This window comes from Lepus europaeus, chromosome 12 (assembly GCF_033115175.1).
Source record: "Lepus europaeus isolate LE1 chromosome 12, mLepTim1.pri, whole genome shotgun sequence".
In the NCBI taxonomy this organism is placed as follows: domain Eukaryota; kingdom Metazoa; phylum Chordata; class Mammalia; order Lagomorpha; family Leporidae; genus Lepus; species Lepus europaeus.
The window spans coordinates 24979696-24995351 of NC_084838.1; the positions used below are offsets into that span (position 1 = coordinate 24979696).

Below are 15656 nucleotides of genomic sequence, written 5' to 3' on the forward strand. Positions count from 1 at the left end.
AATGGACCATTTCATTAGGACTTTTGTGATTATATTGGGTTTATCTAAATAATCCAGGGTAAACTTCCTATCTCAAGATTCTTAATTATACTATGAAGTTCCTTCTGCCTCCTTCTGCCTTGTAAGGCAACACAGTCACAGGTTCTGTGGGTTTGTACATATAGACATTATTATGGGGCCATTGTTCAGTGTATCACATGGATGCTTAGCAATTGTTAGTCTCTTTTGAACTTACCTTCTCAATTCAGATATACTGGGCTTCTGAAGTACAAAATGCTCATGTCTTCAAAATGCCTTCAAACTGGGGTAGGCATTTGACACAGTAATGAACTCATCTCTTGTGATGCCTGCATTCCATATTAGAGTGTCTGGTTTGAATGCTGGCTATGTGTTTCTAATCCAGCTTTCTTCTAATGTACATCCTGGGGTGCAGTAGGTAGTGGTTGAAGTACTTGGGTCTCTGCCACTCACATGGGAGACCTGGATGAAGTTCTAGTATACCTGCTTTTGCCTGACCCAGTCCTGACTGTTGTAGGCATTTGGGGAATAAACCATCAGAGGAAGGATCTCTCTCTCTCTCTCTCTACCTTTCAAATAAAATGAAAATAAAAGAAGGAACAAACTACTGACATATTCAACAATGTGAATGAAGCTCAAAAACATTCTGGCTGAAAAGCATACTAAGTGAAGGAAACCAAACACCAAAAGCTATGTAATAATAATGTGAATTTACTTAAGTCTACTGAATTGTACACTAAACATTAAGATGGTAAATGATTAGGATGTTAAATATTATATATTCATTTTTTATGGTTCTTTTTATGTGAAATTCTAGAAAAGGCAAAACTAGTGGTGGTCGGTGTTGAGGGAGCCACTGACTCTACAGGGACTCCAGAAAACATTTGGAAATGATGGAAATGTGTTTTATATCTTAATTGCAGTGGTGTTTAAATAACTTTTGTATTTGTCAAAACTTACTGAATTGTATATTTAAAGTTGGTGGGTTTTGTTTGTGAATTATAGTTAATAAAAATAAAAATATTTCTTAGGGATTTGAAGGAGTTTAGAAAATGCTAGGGGCCAGTGCTGTGGCATAGTGGGTACAGTCTCTGCTTATATATTGGCCCTGGCTCAAGTCCTAGCTGCACCACTTCTGATCCAGCTCCCTGCTAATACACCTGGGAAAGCAGCAGAAGATGGTCTAAGTCCTTGGGCCCTTGCACGCATGTGGAAGACCCTAAAGAAGCTCCTGGCACCTGGCTTTGGATTGTCCTAGCTCCGGCTGTTGTGGCCATTTGGGGAGTGAACCAGCAGATGAAAGATCTCTCTCTCTCTCTGTCTGCCTCTGCCTCTCTGTAACTCTGCCTTTCAAATAAATACATAAATCTTTAAAAAAGAGAAGAAAAGAAAATTCTAGTTAGAGACAGAGTGAGTTCCCATCTGCTGGTTCATTCTGCAAATGTGCAAAACCCAGGCCTGAGGTGAGATCAAGAACACAATCCAGGTCTCCACATGCGTGGCCAGAGACCCAATTACTCGACCATCACCACTGCTTCCCATGTTCTGCACTGGCAGGAAGCTGGGGTCAGGAGCTGAAGCCCGGAGTCAAACCCAGACCCTCTGATGTGGGATGCAGACATCATACGCACCAGGCCAGCCACCTGCTCTCAGACTTCTGCTGTTTTACAACGTTTGTGCGCCAAAATATGAGCGGTGAAATAGAGGAAAATGTACTGTCTTTTCATCCCTCACTGGTTAACATGAATGTGTTTAGTAACTGCAAACAAAATAGGGTGTATTTGGGTCTACAAAATTATTTGGAAGTTGAGTTAGTGAGAATATTACCAACAGATAGTATTTCCAGAGGTAGGAAAGAGGAGACCATGTATTGTTTCCTATAGGTGGTCATTTTTTGGATTGAACTTTGCTCAGTTGCCCCCCCCCCGGGGGGGTGATTCAACTGCAATAGTCAGTTGTGCCTTCCTGTGGACTTATTTGTTTAAAATTTTCCAAATAACGTAAGGGTAATGAAAGTATCACGTACGTGTCTTTCACAATGGCCTCCATCGTCCCATACTTTTCTTTCTTTCTCTGTGATAGTTGATATTATATCTTTTTCAAAAGCTTCCTTCTGGCCGGCGCCGTGGCTTAACAGGCTAATCCTCTGCCTTGCGGCACCGGCACACCGGGTTCTAGTCCCGGTTGGGGCGCCGGATTCTATCCCGGTTGCCCCTCTTCCAGGCCAGCTCTCTGCTGTGGCCCAGGAGTGCAGTGGAGGATGGCCCAAGGGCTTGGGCCCTGCATCCGCATGGGAGACCAGGAAAAAGCACCTGGCTCCTGGCTTCGGATCAGCGTGATGCACCAGCCGCAGTGGCCATTGGAGGGTGAACCAACGGCAAAAAGGAAGACCTTTCTCTCTGTCTCTCTCTCTCTCACTATCCACTCTGCCTGTCAAAAAAAAAAAAAAAAAAAAATAACAACAAAACAAAACAAAAGCTTCCTTGTGCCCCAGTCTCTAGAAATACTACACTGAAGTGATTTTCCTCCTATAAACAAAATGATTCCATTATCTCTTTGGTGTGTCCATGTCCTTAGTTCCTTTATGAGAATGCAACCTGTTGTTTCTTTTTCTCTGTGCATGTCCCTTGAGGATGTCTTAGCTGTTCCTGTGATTAACCTATCTGGGTGCAGCTCAGATATCTTGTGCTGAGTTGTCTGTCACGCCTTGTCTCCTGTTTCAGCTGCCTGCAGGGTATTTTCATCATCCTTTTTGACTTTTCGTGTTGTTTCCATTCTGGCCTTCCTGATGTCTGTGCCACTCAGCTATTCTTTTCCCCACAGGGTTAAATCCTGGTGCTCCATCATTTCCTCTTTCTCCTCTGTCTCAATTCAGTTACTGCACACATCCCTTGTACTTCCTGTTGGATCTCTGCCTCTCTTTTGGTCTTTTTGATACCACTTCAGTCTGGGTCCTTGTTGTCAGGGGTCACGTGGGACCTTTACGACCTTCCCACGTGAAAGCTGTCAGTCAGGACAACAAGGTTTGTAAGTTGGGGAGCCCCTTGTCACCAGATTCATGTCTCAGAACCTGATTAAGTGGCAGAAGCCCTGGATTCGGAGCTTGCCTTGGCTGTTACGGTAACACCTCTTGGAGCGATTCTTTGTGTGTAGAGTCACCTGTGTTGCCATAATCTTTGCTTTTCCTTCTCTTGTGACTTTCGGAAAGTACATCCCCTGTCCCCTGCAGGGTTTAGATTACTTAAGTCGCTGCCTTTATATTCTCTGAACAGTGCCTTCTAACTCCTCCTTATGCAGTGCTGTGTTAGTAGTTTCAGCTGAAATGCAAAAACAATTGCTTGATGTTAAAGAATTCCTTGTACTGTGCTCGCTTCGGCAGCACATATACTAAAATTGGAACGATACAGAGAAGATTAGCATGGCCCCTGCACAAGGATGACATGCAAATTCGTGAAGCGTTCCATATTTTTTTGTAACCCATAAGCTATACTTTGGAAATTTATATTCATTAAATAAAAGTTTAATAAAAAAAAAAAGAATTCCTTGTACTAAATTATTGTATTCATCAGTGAACAGGCGTCTGTTTTTCCCTCTTGGATTTTCCTTGAGAGTGAATGAGATTTTTTTTTTTCCATAGATTCTTCCCTAGTGACCTATAGCAGTTGTAGGAGACCTGACTTTGTAGGCTTGGTTGCATAGTTAAAGCAAAGTGGGAACATTTTGTTAAAAGGAAAGAGCGACTGGCAAAGACAACTTCAACCCCTCACCTGCTTACTGTCTTTCGCTTGCTGTAGGGGAAGGTTGTCTACAACCTGAGTTTCTTAGAGTTTAACAACATCCCAGAAACATGTTAACCACACTTAATTTTCTGTTTATATTGGTAGTGAAATACGAGGGTACTTCAAAACATTAGCCAAAAAAAATAATAGTTAAATGATAGATTTATTTTGGTGCATGATCTTTCGAAAGTCATGCGTAGTTTTTCACAGTAGGCCTTTTCCAGGAACTTTTTGAAGACCCCTAGCATATAGATGCTTCAGCATTTTTGTGACATCAAAAATAAACTTTGATCCCATTTTTCTGCGAAGTTTTTGAAATACCCTTGTATCTGCCTCAGAAGTAAGCAATTGGTGGACTGTTTCAATGAACAGGATCTTTTAAGGTGTTTCACTTTTCATCACTGAGCAAGGTAAGGAACACTTGGATGAACATATTTAGGAACTTTAAAAAAGAAGTCTTCGTGTTTTCCTGAAACAAAATGAGAACAGTGATTTCAGGCCTGTAACAAAACTGAAGCTATTACCCGGTTTGGAATGGAGTAGACAGACGCTTAGAAGGACTGATTTTTCTGACTCACAGCGTGATTCTTTGCATGTTTACTCCTTTCTTTTATGTTTGGGCATTCCAGAGGGGTGTTTGATGCCTCCCTCAAAATGGCTGGCTTCTATGGATTGTACACCTGGCTGACTCACACTATATTTGGCATCAATATTGTCTTCATACCATCAGGTAACGACCACAGCACAACTTCCACTGTCCTCTATTTAAGGAAAGTTTTACGTCCATACATTTTACAAACGTTAGGAAATGCCTTCTAGTTTACAACGGTAAGTATTTTTGACATGCGATCTAATCTAGTACAGATTAGGAGCAATGATGTGTATCCCCAGCAGCTGAAATCATACCCAGCACATGGGAAGCACTGCTTAAGTATTTGTTACATGATTGGAATCCCTAGTACCTAGCCTAGCACTCAGGAGCACATAACTGGTGCTCGGTACATGCTGACTGGAGCTGACTGGCAGGGAGCAGTGGGTTGTCAGCTGGCTCTGTTGTTATGAGGGACTACCATCCTCAGGCAAGGTGAATGGTTCCAAGGGCATGGAAGCTATTTCTGTGCCCCCAGAGATCTGGTCTGTGATAATACCCTCATCCCACCCACAAGCCCCAGATGGCTTAATGGCCATCTTGTTCTTCTTCCTCTGGGTTACATCACTCTGTTCCTTCCACCACTTCTTCCATTATTTTCATGGCTGCTTATTTCCCTAAATGTCACAGCCTTCCGCATTTACCTCTCCCACTGTATTCTCCCCTCTTGTCCATGTCCCCTTCCTTCTTTACATTCCTGGGTTCTCTCATATTCTTTCCTCCTCTAGTGTCCACTGCCCTGCCCTCTGACAGGCAAAGACCTAGGAACATGTGGAGGCTGTTATATTATACCAACCCTTAAGAGGCAGGCGGGATAGGTAGTGTTTGTGTCTTACAGATGAGGGTTTCCCAGGTCCCACACCTGGCTGGTGGTTGGACCAGAGCTAGAGTCCACACTGGCTTGCCTCAGCGGGAGGTCAGGCAGCTGGAGAGTCCTTGAACACATTACTCTGGAGGGGGCTGAGCTTGAAGGAGGCCCTTGAGTTCACAGGACTTGTTTTAAATCCGTCTCATTCTTATTAGAATTGAAGTAACAAATGTACATTTTGTATCTGAGGATTGGAAACTTCTGATTTGGCTTTGGACTCAGAACAAATTTTCACAGATCTTCCATAGTTGCATTTATAGGACTGTAAATTAACTAACCGCCGACCCAGAATAATAACTGTAGCACACTAAAATTTTATTGCTTAAGAACAGACTCATAAAGTAGATATACACTTTTGAAAAAAATTCAGTATAAAATGTTAAGATAGTAGGCCTTCCTTCAATTAAAAAGTTAAGTTGAACAGGGTATACCATTCTCATAAAATTTAGGTTTTTAAGTATTTGTTTAATTTATTTCGGTGGAAATACGTAAGTGGGAGACTAGAGGGCTTGGGTTTGCTGATAACATTGTTGCTTTTCTTCTTTTCATCTTTTATTAGCATTAGCAGCAATCCTTGGAGCAGTGCCCTTCCTGGGGACATACTGGGCAGCAGTACCTGCAGTTCTTGACCTGTGGCTGACACAGGGGTTAGGATGCAAGGCCATTTTACTGTTGGTTTTTCATCTCTTGCCAACCTACTTTGTAGACACTGCAATCTATTCTGATATCTCAGGGTAAGTAGTATACAGAACTTTTGAAGTTACTGGTTGAGTCATACACAGATTGCTGCTGTTTTTCTGAAAGGAGTTTTGGGGAGTAGGGATCGAGGAGAATTGATGGTAGCCTTTTTCATTGAGGTAGCCTTTTGTGATACAATGAAATTTGAATTTAAAATTGATGAGGTATATTTTTTAAGGTATGGTATTTTGTTATAAATGTATTGTTTATGATATATGAGACCCTAGGATAAAATTAAATTGTAAATATTTTGATTTTATGGCATTTAACCTAGGGAACAAATACCATCAGATGTGTGTAAAATGTTTTAAGTATAATAAAAAGTTGTGGTTATTTTCAGCATTTTTTTGCCTTTTGGAGAAATATAACATGAGATTGTATAACTGAGGATTTCCACATAAACCCAGTCTGAGCAAGTAGACACCTGACAAGCAAAGCTCTCTTACCTAAGAAAGAATGGGGTGGTTCAGTGAGAATGTTAAGTTTAAGTCAGAGTCAAAGCTTTGATCATATAATAAATATATACATATCTGTTTTTGCAGTTTTGACATTTCTTCTAGAAATTGCATCAAGCAAATCAAGTCATTTCTTATTTAGTGCTATCAACAGGTTCACATTGCTTATTAGAATCTAGCTGATGACCGAATGTTGAGTATCTGTTTGGTACTCAAATTCAGGATATGGCTTCGGGAACTGTTGTATCAGTTAACACATTCAATTTTCTGTAAGTAAATTGAAAGGAGAGGAGACAGGGTCTATATTTATAGAAAGAGTAGTCCTTGGGTTAATTTAAATTACGTAGAAGCCCTTTTTCTCTCTACTCTGTGAAAGTAGGAAATAACTGAGGGAGAACTACTCTGAAGCCTCAGAATTATAGAGCAGAAAGGAACCAGCAGCTCTGTAAGTCAGCTTTAGGGGGGACTTTTGTGCCTGAAATCTGAGCAAGAAAGCTTCAGTTAAGAGGAGAACATCAAAGTGGAGTTCACTAGTGTTCACCAGTTGAAATTCAAAATAGTGGAAATAGGAATATGATTTATATTTAAGTGCTTTCATTTCCTTAAACTTTGCTATAAATTTAAGATTTATAGCTAGAATTTAAGATTTATATGTGATTTTATTTTAATAACAAAAATACCTCATTAAACCAGCATTGCTAGGAAATGAGAAGTTTGGCATAAATTGTTTCATTTTTTTTAAATAAGATTTTATTTAAAAATTTCCACAAATTTTAAAGCTTTCAGTTCTTTTTTGGCAAAACTTTTCCTCAGGTGGATTGTTTTGGGAAAAGGCTTATTTTACATTTATGAACTACTGCCCTAAATCCTTTTGGAATGAGGAAAAGAAATAAATTATGAATATAAAATATTGTTTTTTGGAAGCCTGGCTGACTACAAGTGTTACTTATTAAGCTGTAATAGAGAATATCCTTCCAGGGTACTTTGTTGTTTGCCCCTCACTAAATTATTCTACTCCTCTGTGTTTAAAAACTGGAAACAAACAGAACCTTTTTTATAGCCTAGGCCTAACCTCAGCGGTATTTCTTATCTTTCTCAGTTTGCTGTGCTGCTGCAACGTATCTTACTTTATTCCACTTTGTAAGTGATACTGTAATAGGCTGGAGTGCACTCAGGACTCTTCTGTACAATAAAAATCTTGGGCTTTGTGACACGCACGGGGCCTTCTGTCATTACCTGTGTTAAAAACTCTATTTTAGAAAGTTGCCAGAAGTCTAAGCTGCAAATTCCAGGGATGCTATTGTTGTCATCTGTAAGAAAGCATAATGAGCTGAGTGACATGCAAAGCTGTGCTCTTGAATTCTTTTCAAGGGCAGTAAACCTCACGCGTGACTTGTGTAACCAGTCCTAAGTCGAGGTTAACTTGCCTTAGGCAACTGCCTGGAGTAGGGGGGAAACTTCTGTTCATGGTGCTGATTTAATTGTTGCTGTACCTATCAAAAGGGGCAGATGTCACACCACTGGTGCATAGGCAAGAAAATTATTGCATCTTGGTATTATTACAATCAATATTTATTTCTCCTCCTTTAGGGAATCTAAAAGAAAGCAGACAGCATCATCAACAGTTTGGAATATTAAAGAATGAACATGGTGTTAGAAATGCATTGCAGATTTACCCCAAGGATGATGTTTGTTAAGCCTCATGAGCTGACCGGTGTGCTCTGTGTTCCAGAGGTGGCCACCCATACCTGACGGGCTTGGCGGTGGCTGGTGGAGCCTACTATCTGGGCTTGGAGGGAGCGATCATTGGGCCCATCCTTCTCTGCATCCTTGTGGTTGCCTCCAATATCTATAGTGCCATGCTGGTGAGTCCCACGAATTCCATGCCCACACCGAGCCAGACCCCGTGGCCTGCTCAGACCCAGCGGTGAGTTAAAGCGGAATAATCATAAACTGCAAACACTGATCCCTTCTGTCTCTGTATTTAAGTAGCTTCCTCCAGACTTTTCAAGATAAATGCATTTGAGTACCTATGGTGTGATAAAGGTTAGTGGAAGATACTAAGGAAGTGTAATTTAAGTGTGTATCCCCCACGTAGCACATAAGGCAGCCTCTTTGGGAAATGAGTCATCAACAAGTTGGTGCTGATAATATACGAACTCACCTATTTTATATTTCTTTTTTTTTTTTTTTGACAGGCAGAGTGGACAGTGAGAGAGAGACAGAGAGAAAGGTCTTCCTTTTTGCCGTTGGTTCACCCTCCAATGGCCACTGCGGCCGGCGCACCGCGCCGATCCGATGGCAGGAGCCAGGTGCTTCTCCTGGTCTCCCATGGGGTGCAGGGCCCAAGCACTTGGGCCATCCTCCACTGCACTCCCTGGCCACAGCTGGCCTGGAAGAGGGGCAACCGGGACAGGATGGGTGCCCCGACCGGGACTAGAACCCGGTGTGCCGGCGCTATTTTATATTTCTGTATAAAATTCTCTGAAAACACAATTCTGCTTATTTTGTGTTTATAAAGTTTTGTGCAGACAGACATGGTCCTTTAACTCAGGACAAGTAGAATAGATTTTGAGTTAGACCTTGTAGGTGCCAAGTTGTGTGAGCCAGTTCCTTGATGGCAGAGAAAAATCAGTTTCTTCAACAACAGTGAAAGGAGAGCCTCACTATGCAGGATTATGAGGGACGTGGTAACCCCGCTTACGGCAGGTCCTTGGAGAGGCCACTGGACAGTGTCTGGAAAGCCATGGAGAGCACGTGCTGACTTGATGCTTTATTTCTTGGGATCACCAGAAAGAAAAAAAGATAACTGGTTCATTAATACTGGTAATTTGGGGAAAATGTTAATGATTCCAAGTTAGTAAAGCATGAGTTCGTTTTTAAGGTGAAATAAAAGAAACCACTAATGAATTATTCTAGACACAAAAGATGTCCTTTCCCCTTGTGAAAATAGAAAGTGCTTAACCAGCTGAGGGAGGGGTTGAAAAAGATCACGGAGAACCAGAACTGCCTTGTCTCTGCCTCGCCGAGCTTTCTGTGAAAAATAAAGCAGCTGCCTTCTCGCTGCTCCTGTTTTTTCTCCTCTAAGAGAAGCTACTTTTTAATCTATGTGTCTTGAAATAGCAGATTTATTCCTTTAGTCTTGTGTAGGTGTTATCTGTGAACTTCCCTTGGGAGAAAAGAAATTAGTTCTCACTTTGTGCATACAATTAGACTACTTCCAAAACAATCAAAGTGTGATATTGGCTAGATCAGTATTAAGTTTTCAAATTATTATGACTGTAAATTATAATCATATTTGAGCCTCCTGCTTATTCTGTCTATATTTCCTTAGCTTTACAACTTTTTGCTCTTGAAACTGTTTCTACTTTATTGTTTGTTTATTTGAGAGGTAGAGAAACATAAAGGAAGCACACATACACGGAGTGCTCCCAACCCCTGGCTCACTCTCCAGATGCCCACAACAGCCGGGAACTCAGTCCAGGGCTCCCACATGGGTGGCAGGAACCCAGTCACTTGGGCCATCGCCACTGCCTTTCAGGGTCTGCAGTGGCAGGAAGCTGGAGTCAGGGAGCCGCAGCGGAGGATGAACCCGGTCACTCTGGTTTGTGATGCCTGTGTCCTAACTGGCGTCTTCACTGCTAGATCAAACGTCTGCCTCAGATAGTCTTCAGTGGTTTTGTTTCTGTGTGCTCACAGCTAATCCAGCTGCATGCCGTGCCCCAGGCTGTGTGGCTCTCCAGGTGTTCGGCTGCATCATGTGTGCCACACCTCTTGCCTTCCTGCAGCGGTCTGTCCTGCAGTGCTCGGTCAGCTCCAGCAGACCATCCTCCTCGCCTGCTGTTCAGCTGGCACCCTGGGGGCTCCCTCGTGTCTCCCTGTGTAGGAATCCTTAGTTCTTGTATCCTGTGTATTTTTTTTCTTGATTTATTCCCTTCTGGTGGAACACGTTCTCCTGAAGATTTTTGCCTAGTAAGCAAATTTTGGGGGATGACGCATGTTGGAAAAGGCTTGTCCAGATGTTATGCTTAATCAATAGCTTGCTTGGGTGGAGAATTCTATATTTTAAGCGTTTTTTCTTTTTCAGTGTATTTCTTTATTATTTCCCAGCCTCTAGGGTTGTTAAAGTCTGAGGCTATTTTAATTTAGATTCTTGTGATTTTAACTGGTTGAAGTCCTGTGGGATCTTTTTGTTTGTTTCATCTGGTTTTTGTTGCTCTGATAGTTCTTGGCAAGACCTTTAAAACTGGGAAGTTAGGTCCTGGTGTTTTGAAATTTTTCTTGAGTTTTGTCATGATTTCCTTTTCTTCCTTTCAGAAAGTACTATTTTGATAATGGCCCTGCCCTGTTCGTTTCATTTTCTTATCTTTGCTCTGTGATTTTTCCATTTTTGTCTCTCTGGCTCTGTTTTCTGAGTGATGCCTTCAAACTTTATGTTATAACCCCACAGTAGAGGTTTCCCTTTTCTGCTATCATGTTTTTTCAGTCTTGTTTATTGAGGTGTCATTTACCTGGAGTATACAGGTCTGTCTTTTCTAGGAGGGGTAACTAATTACACAGATTTACCAGCTGAAACAACAGGGATTTATCACACAATTTTTTTTTTTTAAGATTTCTTTATTTGAGAGGCAGAATTCTTTTTTTTTTTTTCTTTTTAAGATTTTATTTTATTTTTATTTGAAAGTCAGGGTTACAGAGAGAGAAAGAGGTAAAGGTAGGGACAAAGAGAGGTCTTCTATCTACTGGTCGCTCCCCAAATGGCCACAATGGCCAGGGCTGTGCCAGGCTGAAGCCAGGAGCTTCATCCATGTCTCCCACATGAGTGCAGGGGCCCAAGTACTGGGCCCTTTTCTGCTGCTTTCCCAGGCACATTAGCAGGGAACTGGATCAGGAGTGGAGCAGCCAGGAGTCCAGCTGGCGCCCATATCTGGTACTTGCACTGCCGGTCTTCTTCCATGGTCCCCTTTTGTTGACAAAATTCATTTCCTTGCAGTTGTAGAACTAAGGTCTCAGCGATGTTAATAACGTGGTTTTGCATATTCAGGACCAGTAGGAGAGCATTCTTCTGACTTCTGTTTTTTTGCCGTTAAAAAAGAGCTCATCTGATTAGGCCCAATTCGCCTGGCACATCATCTTTTTGATTAAAGTCAACTGATTAGGGACATTCATTACATTTGCTGAATTCCTTTTTTTTTTGCCATAGTAATATTATGAGGATTTCAGATACCGAGGGTTTTTTTGTGGCAGTTGACTCATATTAAGAGCGGGGCCCTCAGAAGTGGGTTACTATCTGACAGGGCCATGGCTTTGTGCAACCCTTGATGTCAGTGAAGTCGTTTCATCTGCTGGCCTTCTGCAAGGCGGTGCTCAAGGTGTGAACTGTCAGGTAGCCGCCCTGTGTCGCTGTTGCCCCTCACCCGGAGACTTTGGATTTACCTTCTCCAGTGGGGAGACAGCTCATTTTCTGTGAAGAAGGGCAGAGGGTGGAGCAGCTCCTTAGCTGCATGGAGGTGGGGTGAGGATATCGGAGGGCTGGGGTCTCTCTGGGTTTTGCAGCAATCCTATGCTTAGCCTCGCCTTCAGCCCCACTTCCTGAATAACTTGATGTCACCGCATCCTGAATCTTATGGGGACTTTTGCTGCAAATCACGTAATTTCTTGGCTTTTTGCACTGCTGTCTTGTGATGTGGCCTTTTAAGGAATGCTGGGTCATAGCAGTTGTCCATCTACTTTCCATCCTTTAAAAATTTGCTGTTCTTGCCTCTTGGTTTCCTTTTTTTCTCTTCCACATGGGTTTATGCCTTTATAAACGTGCTTCCACTGGCATTCTGATGGGGTTTGGAGAGAGCCTGGAGGACGTGTGACCTTTTAAATAGTAACGTGACTCCTGCTAGCATATGCTGGGACTTCACCGTGTGCTGAATCCTGTGATGAAAAACTCTGTGAATGTTTTGACTTGATCTGTCCAGTGTTTTCCTGTGCGGTTGGGAACTCCTGTTTCCCATGTTGCAGAGATGAGGATATCGAGGCGCACAGGTTGACTTGTCTGCACTCATGTGGCTGTTAGGCATGTGAGCTGCTTGTGCTTCAGCTACACTCTGGTCCCCTGAAACACCAGCGTGTGTTTCCAAGCTCAGTAACTGTTCCTTTCCTTTAGGTGTGACATGGTGCAGCTGTCCTTACTGCTTTCTGTGCCTACACTCAGTGTTCTTACCCCGTTTCTCCATGTCTCTGTATCCCCAGGGCCTCATCCCCCTGTGTACGCTAGGCCAAGCACCCGGCATTACTCCTGAAAGTGCTCCAGATACCTTGTCTCCTGGTTGGTGCCCAGCCTCTGCTCTTGCTCTCCTCCCATCCGTTCTCCAGATTGCAGCTCACTGTGGTCTTTACAGAATGCAAGCATCACTGGTTGGATAGGTTTACCAAAAAATGGCTTCCCACTGGTTTCAGGAGAAAGCAAAATCCTTGACATGGTTAGCGAGGCCCTGTGTGATTGGGCCTGTGCCTCACTCAATAATCCTGCAGCATTCCCACCTTTGTCATCTGAGTGGCCACTATACTGGCTTTCTATCAGTGTTTCCCATACATCAGGCACCATTCAAACTCCCCCCTTCCCAAGTGCTGCTCCCTATTTGAATATGCCCATTTTTCCTTCTTAATTAACTTCTACTCATTCTTCAGATTTTTTTTAAAGTCAAAGTTGCAGCAAAAGAGAGAGGGAGAGACAGAGATTGATCTTCCATCTACTAGTTCACTCCTCAAATGGCAGCAACAGGTGGGGCAGGGCCTGGTCAAAGCTGGGCAGTAGGAACTCCACCTGGTCTCCCACGTGGGTGATGGGCTGAATTCCACTGCCTTCCCAGGCATATTATCAAACAGAGCCATGGGGACTAGAGCTGGTGCTCCAATATGGTATGCTGGCTTTGCAGGCAGCGGCTTAACTCATTGTACCACAATGCTAGCCTCTCGTTCTTCAGATTTTAACTCAGATGTCAGCTCATTAGGGAAGCCTTTTTCAGGTCCCAGGGCTAAGTTCTATCCTTTCTGCTAGTTTAATACTTCCATAGATCTTATCTTACACCTTTCCTCTGTAGCACCATTTTCATTGGTACACTTGATTATTTCTTATCTTCCACATTCAACTTTGGCTGTTGTTCCTGCAGGGGCCATGTCAGTTTAGTGACTGGCATAGCCACAACATCTGTCAACAGTGTTTTATATTTGGAATGTTCTCAATTCCTAGCTGAATGCATGGCTGACGGGCAGTGAGGGAAGCATGTCTCCCAAGGCCTGAGCTGTGAAAGGCCTTGACTCATTTAGGTGTTCTGTTGTTACTGACAGCCTGACAATTGAGGGCGGATGGTTGCATTTCCTTAGGCACCTCTCTTAACTGCAGATGCAGGCCCTGGTGGCTGGAAAGACACACTCGCAAGACTGTTTCTCTGTCCTGCTGTCTGTCTTCAGACAGATGAGCGCCCGTCCAGCTAAGGAAGGATTGTGAGGGAGTCCCCCTGTCTCTGTTTCTCACTGCTGAGAGGATACAGTGTTTTGATGGTGGTGAACACGGCGCATGCGGTGCAGCATTGGGCTCCCAACTATTTGGGCCTCCATTCAATAATCAGAACCTTCCATACTGTTTTCTGTCAGTCCTGGGGCTGTTTGTGGCGAGGGGTGTAAGGATGGGCAAAATTGCCTCTGTAGTCGGGTATCTTTCTTGACTTCTGGACAGGAACTCAGACTTGATCGGATGTGTGCGTTTCACTCCTACCCAACAATAAGCAGCAATCTCTGAATATTAAAGTTCAGAAAAACCTGGAGGGAGATCCAGGAGTGCTCTTTCCTGTATTCAAGCCTTCCTTTGCCTTCTCTCACCGTGACAGTCCTGAGGGCAACAGCTGCACTGTGGTCCTTTAGGAATTCAGCTTTAACTCTCTCTAGGGGAGAGTGTTAGTTCATACTGTTTCGGGAAACATTGTCTTAACCTGGCTGTGAATATTTTTCATAATTACTCAGTGTTCAATCAAAAGTAAGATTCTTTTTATAAAAAATTAAGGTTTAGAACATTCTACTTTATAGAGTTAAAATTGATTTTTATCTTTGCAAAATGAGATAGGGAAGATGTTCTCCAAAGAGCATCTTTTATGTTAGCCTGAAGAATTTCAGTGAAGTGTACTCCCTGTGAATCCAGTTAGAATGAGGGGGAGAGGGAAAAGGGGAGACAACTGGGCTTGGGAAGGGACACTGTTTCACTCTTTCTCTGCTGGCCTAAAAATTCTGTTACTTAAAATGTTAATGGATCTGTTCCTCTTTCTTCCCAGTGATGTGACCCAGTGCCGGGATTTCTTCAATGGCCTGTTGGTTGCTCCCTGTGACTAGTCTTGCTTCCCTCCTGTCTGTTCTCCATAGGGCAGCCTCTCTGGGTTTTCCAGAGCTTAACTCTTAGGTTCCTCTGCTGCTTAACATTCCCACAGTGGCTTCTCTTGCGAGAGAAAGTTGAAACTTAAAATCTGGCCCTTCAGACTTTCCATGTCCCTTTCTCTCTACCTCTGCTGATTCATCTCTCTGTGCTGCCTGTTTTGCACTTTACTTTCTGGCCGTACTGAACTTGTAGTTCCCTGAAGTCAGTGTAGTCTATGCACATCCTGTCCCCTTTCTGTCAAGAGTGCTACCCCCTTTATAGCAAAGTCCGGTGCCACGTTCTGTGCTCAAAGTACTCCTCCTCTGAGAAGCATTACTGAAAGTCTCTGGACTGGATAAGGCACCCTTGCCGTGTCCCACAGCTTCTCACAATAATGTGTGTCCTATCCCTTGTCTTTCCCACCTGTTGGTAAGCGTTCTGAATGGTTCTGCCATTCCTAACGGGGCATTTGGTACATAGAAAGTGCTGCAAGTGGAAGGGGATGAGGCATAGGAAACCCCAAACTTGGCATCTTATTTCAGATTTGTTGGGAGTCAACGAGTCCTTAGTTGTTAAACTAGGAAAGATTTCAGCATTTACATGGAAGAAGGAGGTGGTGTGAGAGTTGCAAAAGAACCTTGGGGGGAAGTAGATGGTGAAATGTTTTTAGTTTTTAAAGATTTATTTATTTATTTGAAAAATGGAATTACAGAAAGGTGGAGCCAGAGAGAGAGAGAGAGGTCTTCATCTG

General features: G+C 42.9%; 1 protein-coding gene and 1 non-coding gene across 3 annotated transcripts in view; both read left to right on the forward strand.

Annotated features, from left to right (window-relative positions):
• Positions 1–15656, forward strand: part of TMEM245 (transmembrane protein 245) — a 101026-nt gene that overhangs the window by 77465 nt on the left and 7905 nt on the right. Inside the window, exons 14-16 of one of the 2 annotated variants that reach the window (XM_062207792.1) lie at positions 4427–4527; positions 5874–6048; positions 8240–8434. In XM_062207792.1, the coding sequence (XP_062063776.1) occupies positions 4427–4527; positions 5874–6048; positions 8240–8434 (471 nt within the window). Of the gene's footprint in view, positions 1–594; positions 1345–4426; positions 4528–5873; positions 6049–8239; positions 8435–15656 lie in introns of those variants that run through there. The other variant, XM_062207793.1, reaches the window with a different exon arrangement.
• LOC133772144 (U6 spliceosomal RNA) lies at positions 3382–3488 on the forward strand. Its single transcript, XR_009867745.1, has one exon. It is a non-coding gene; the product is annotated as a U6 spliceosomal RNA (small nuclear RNA).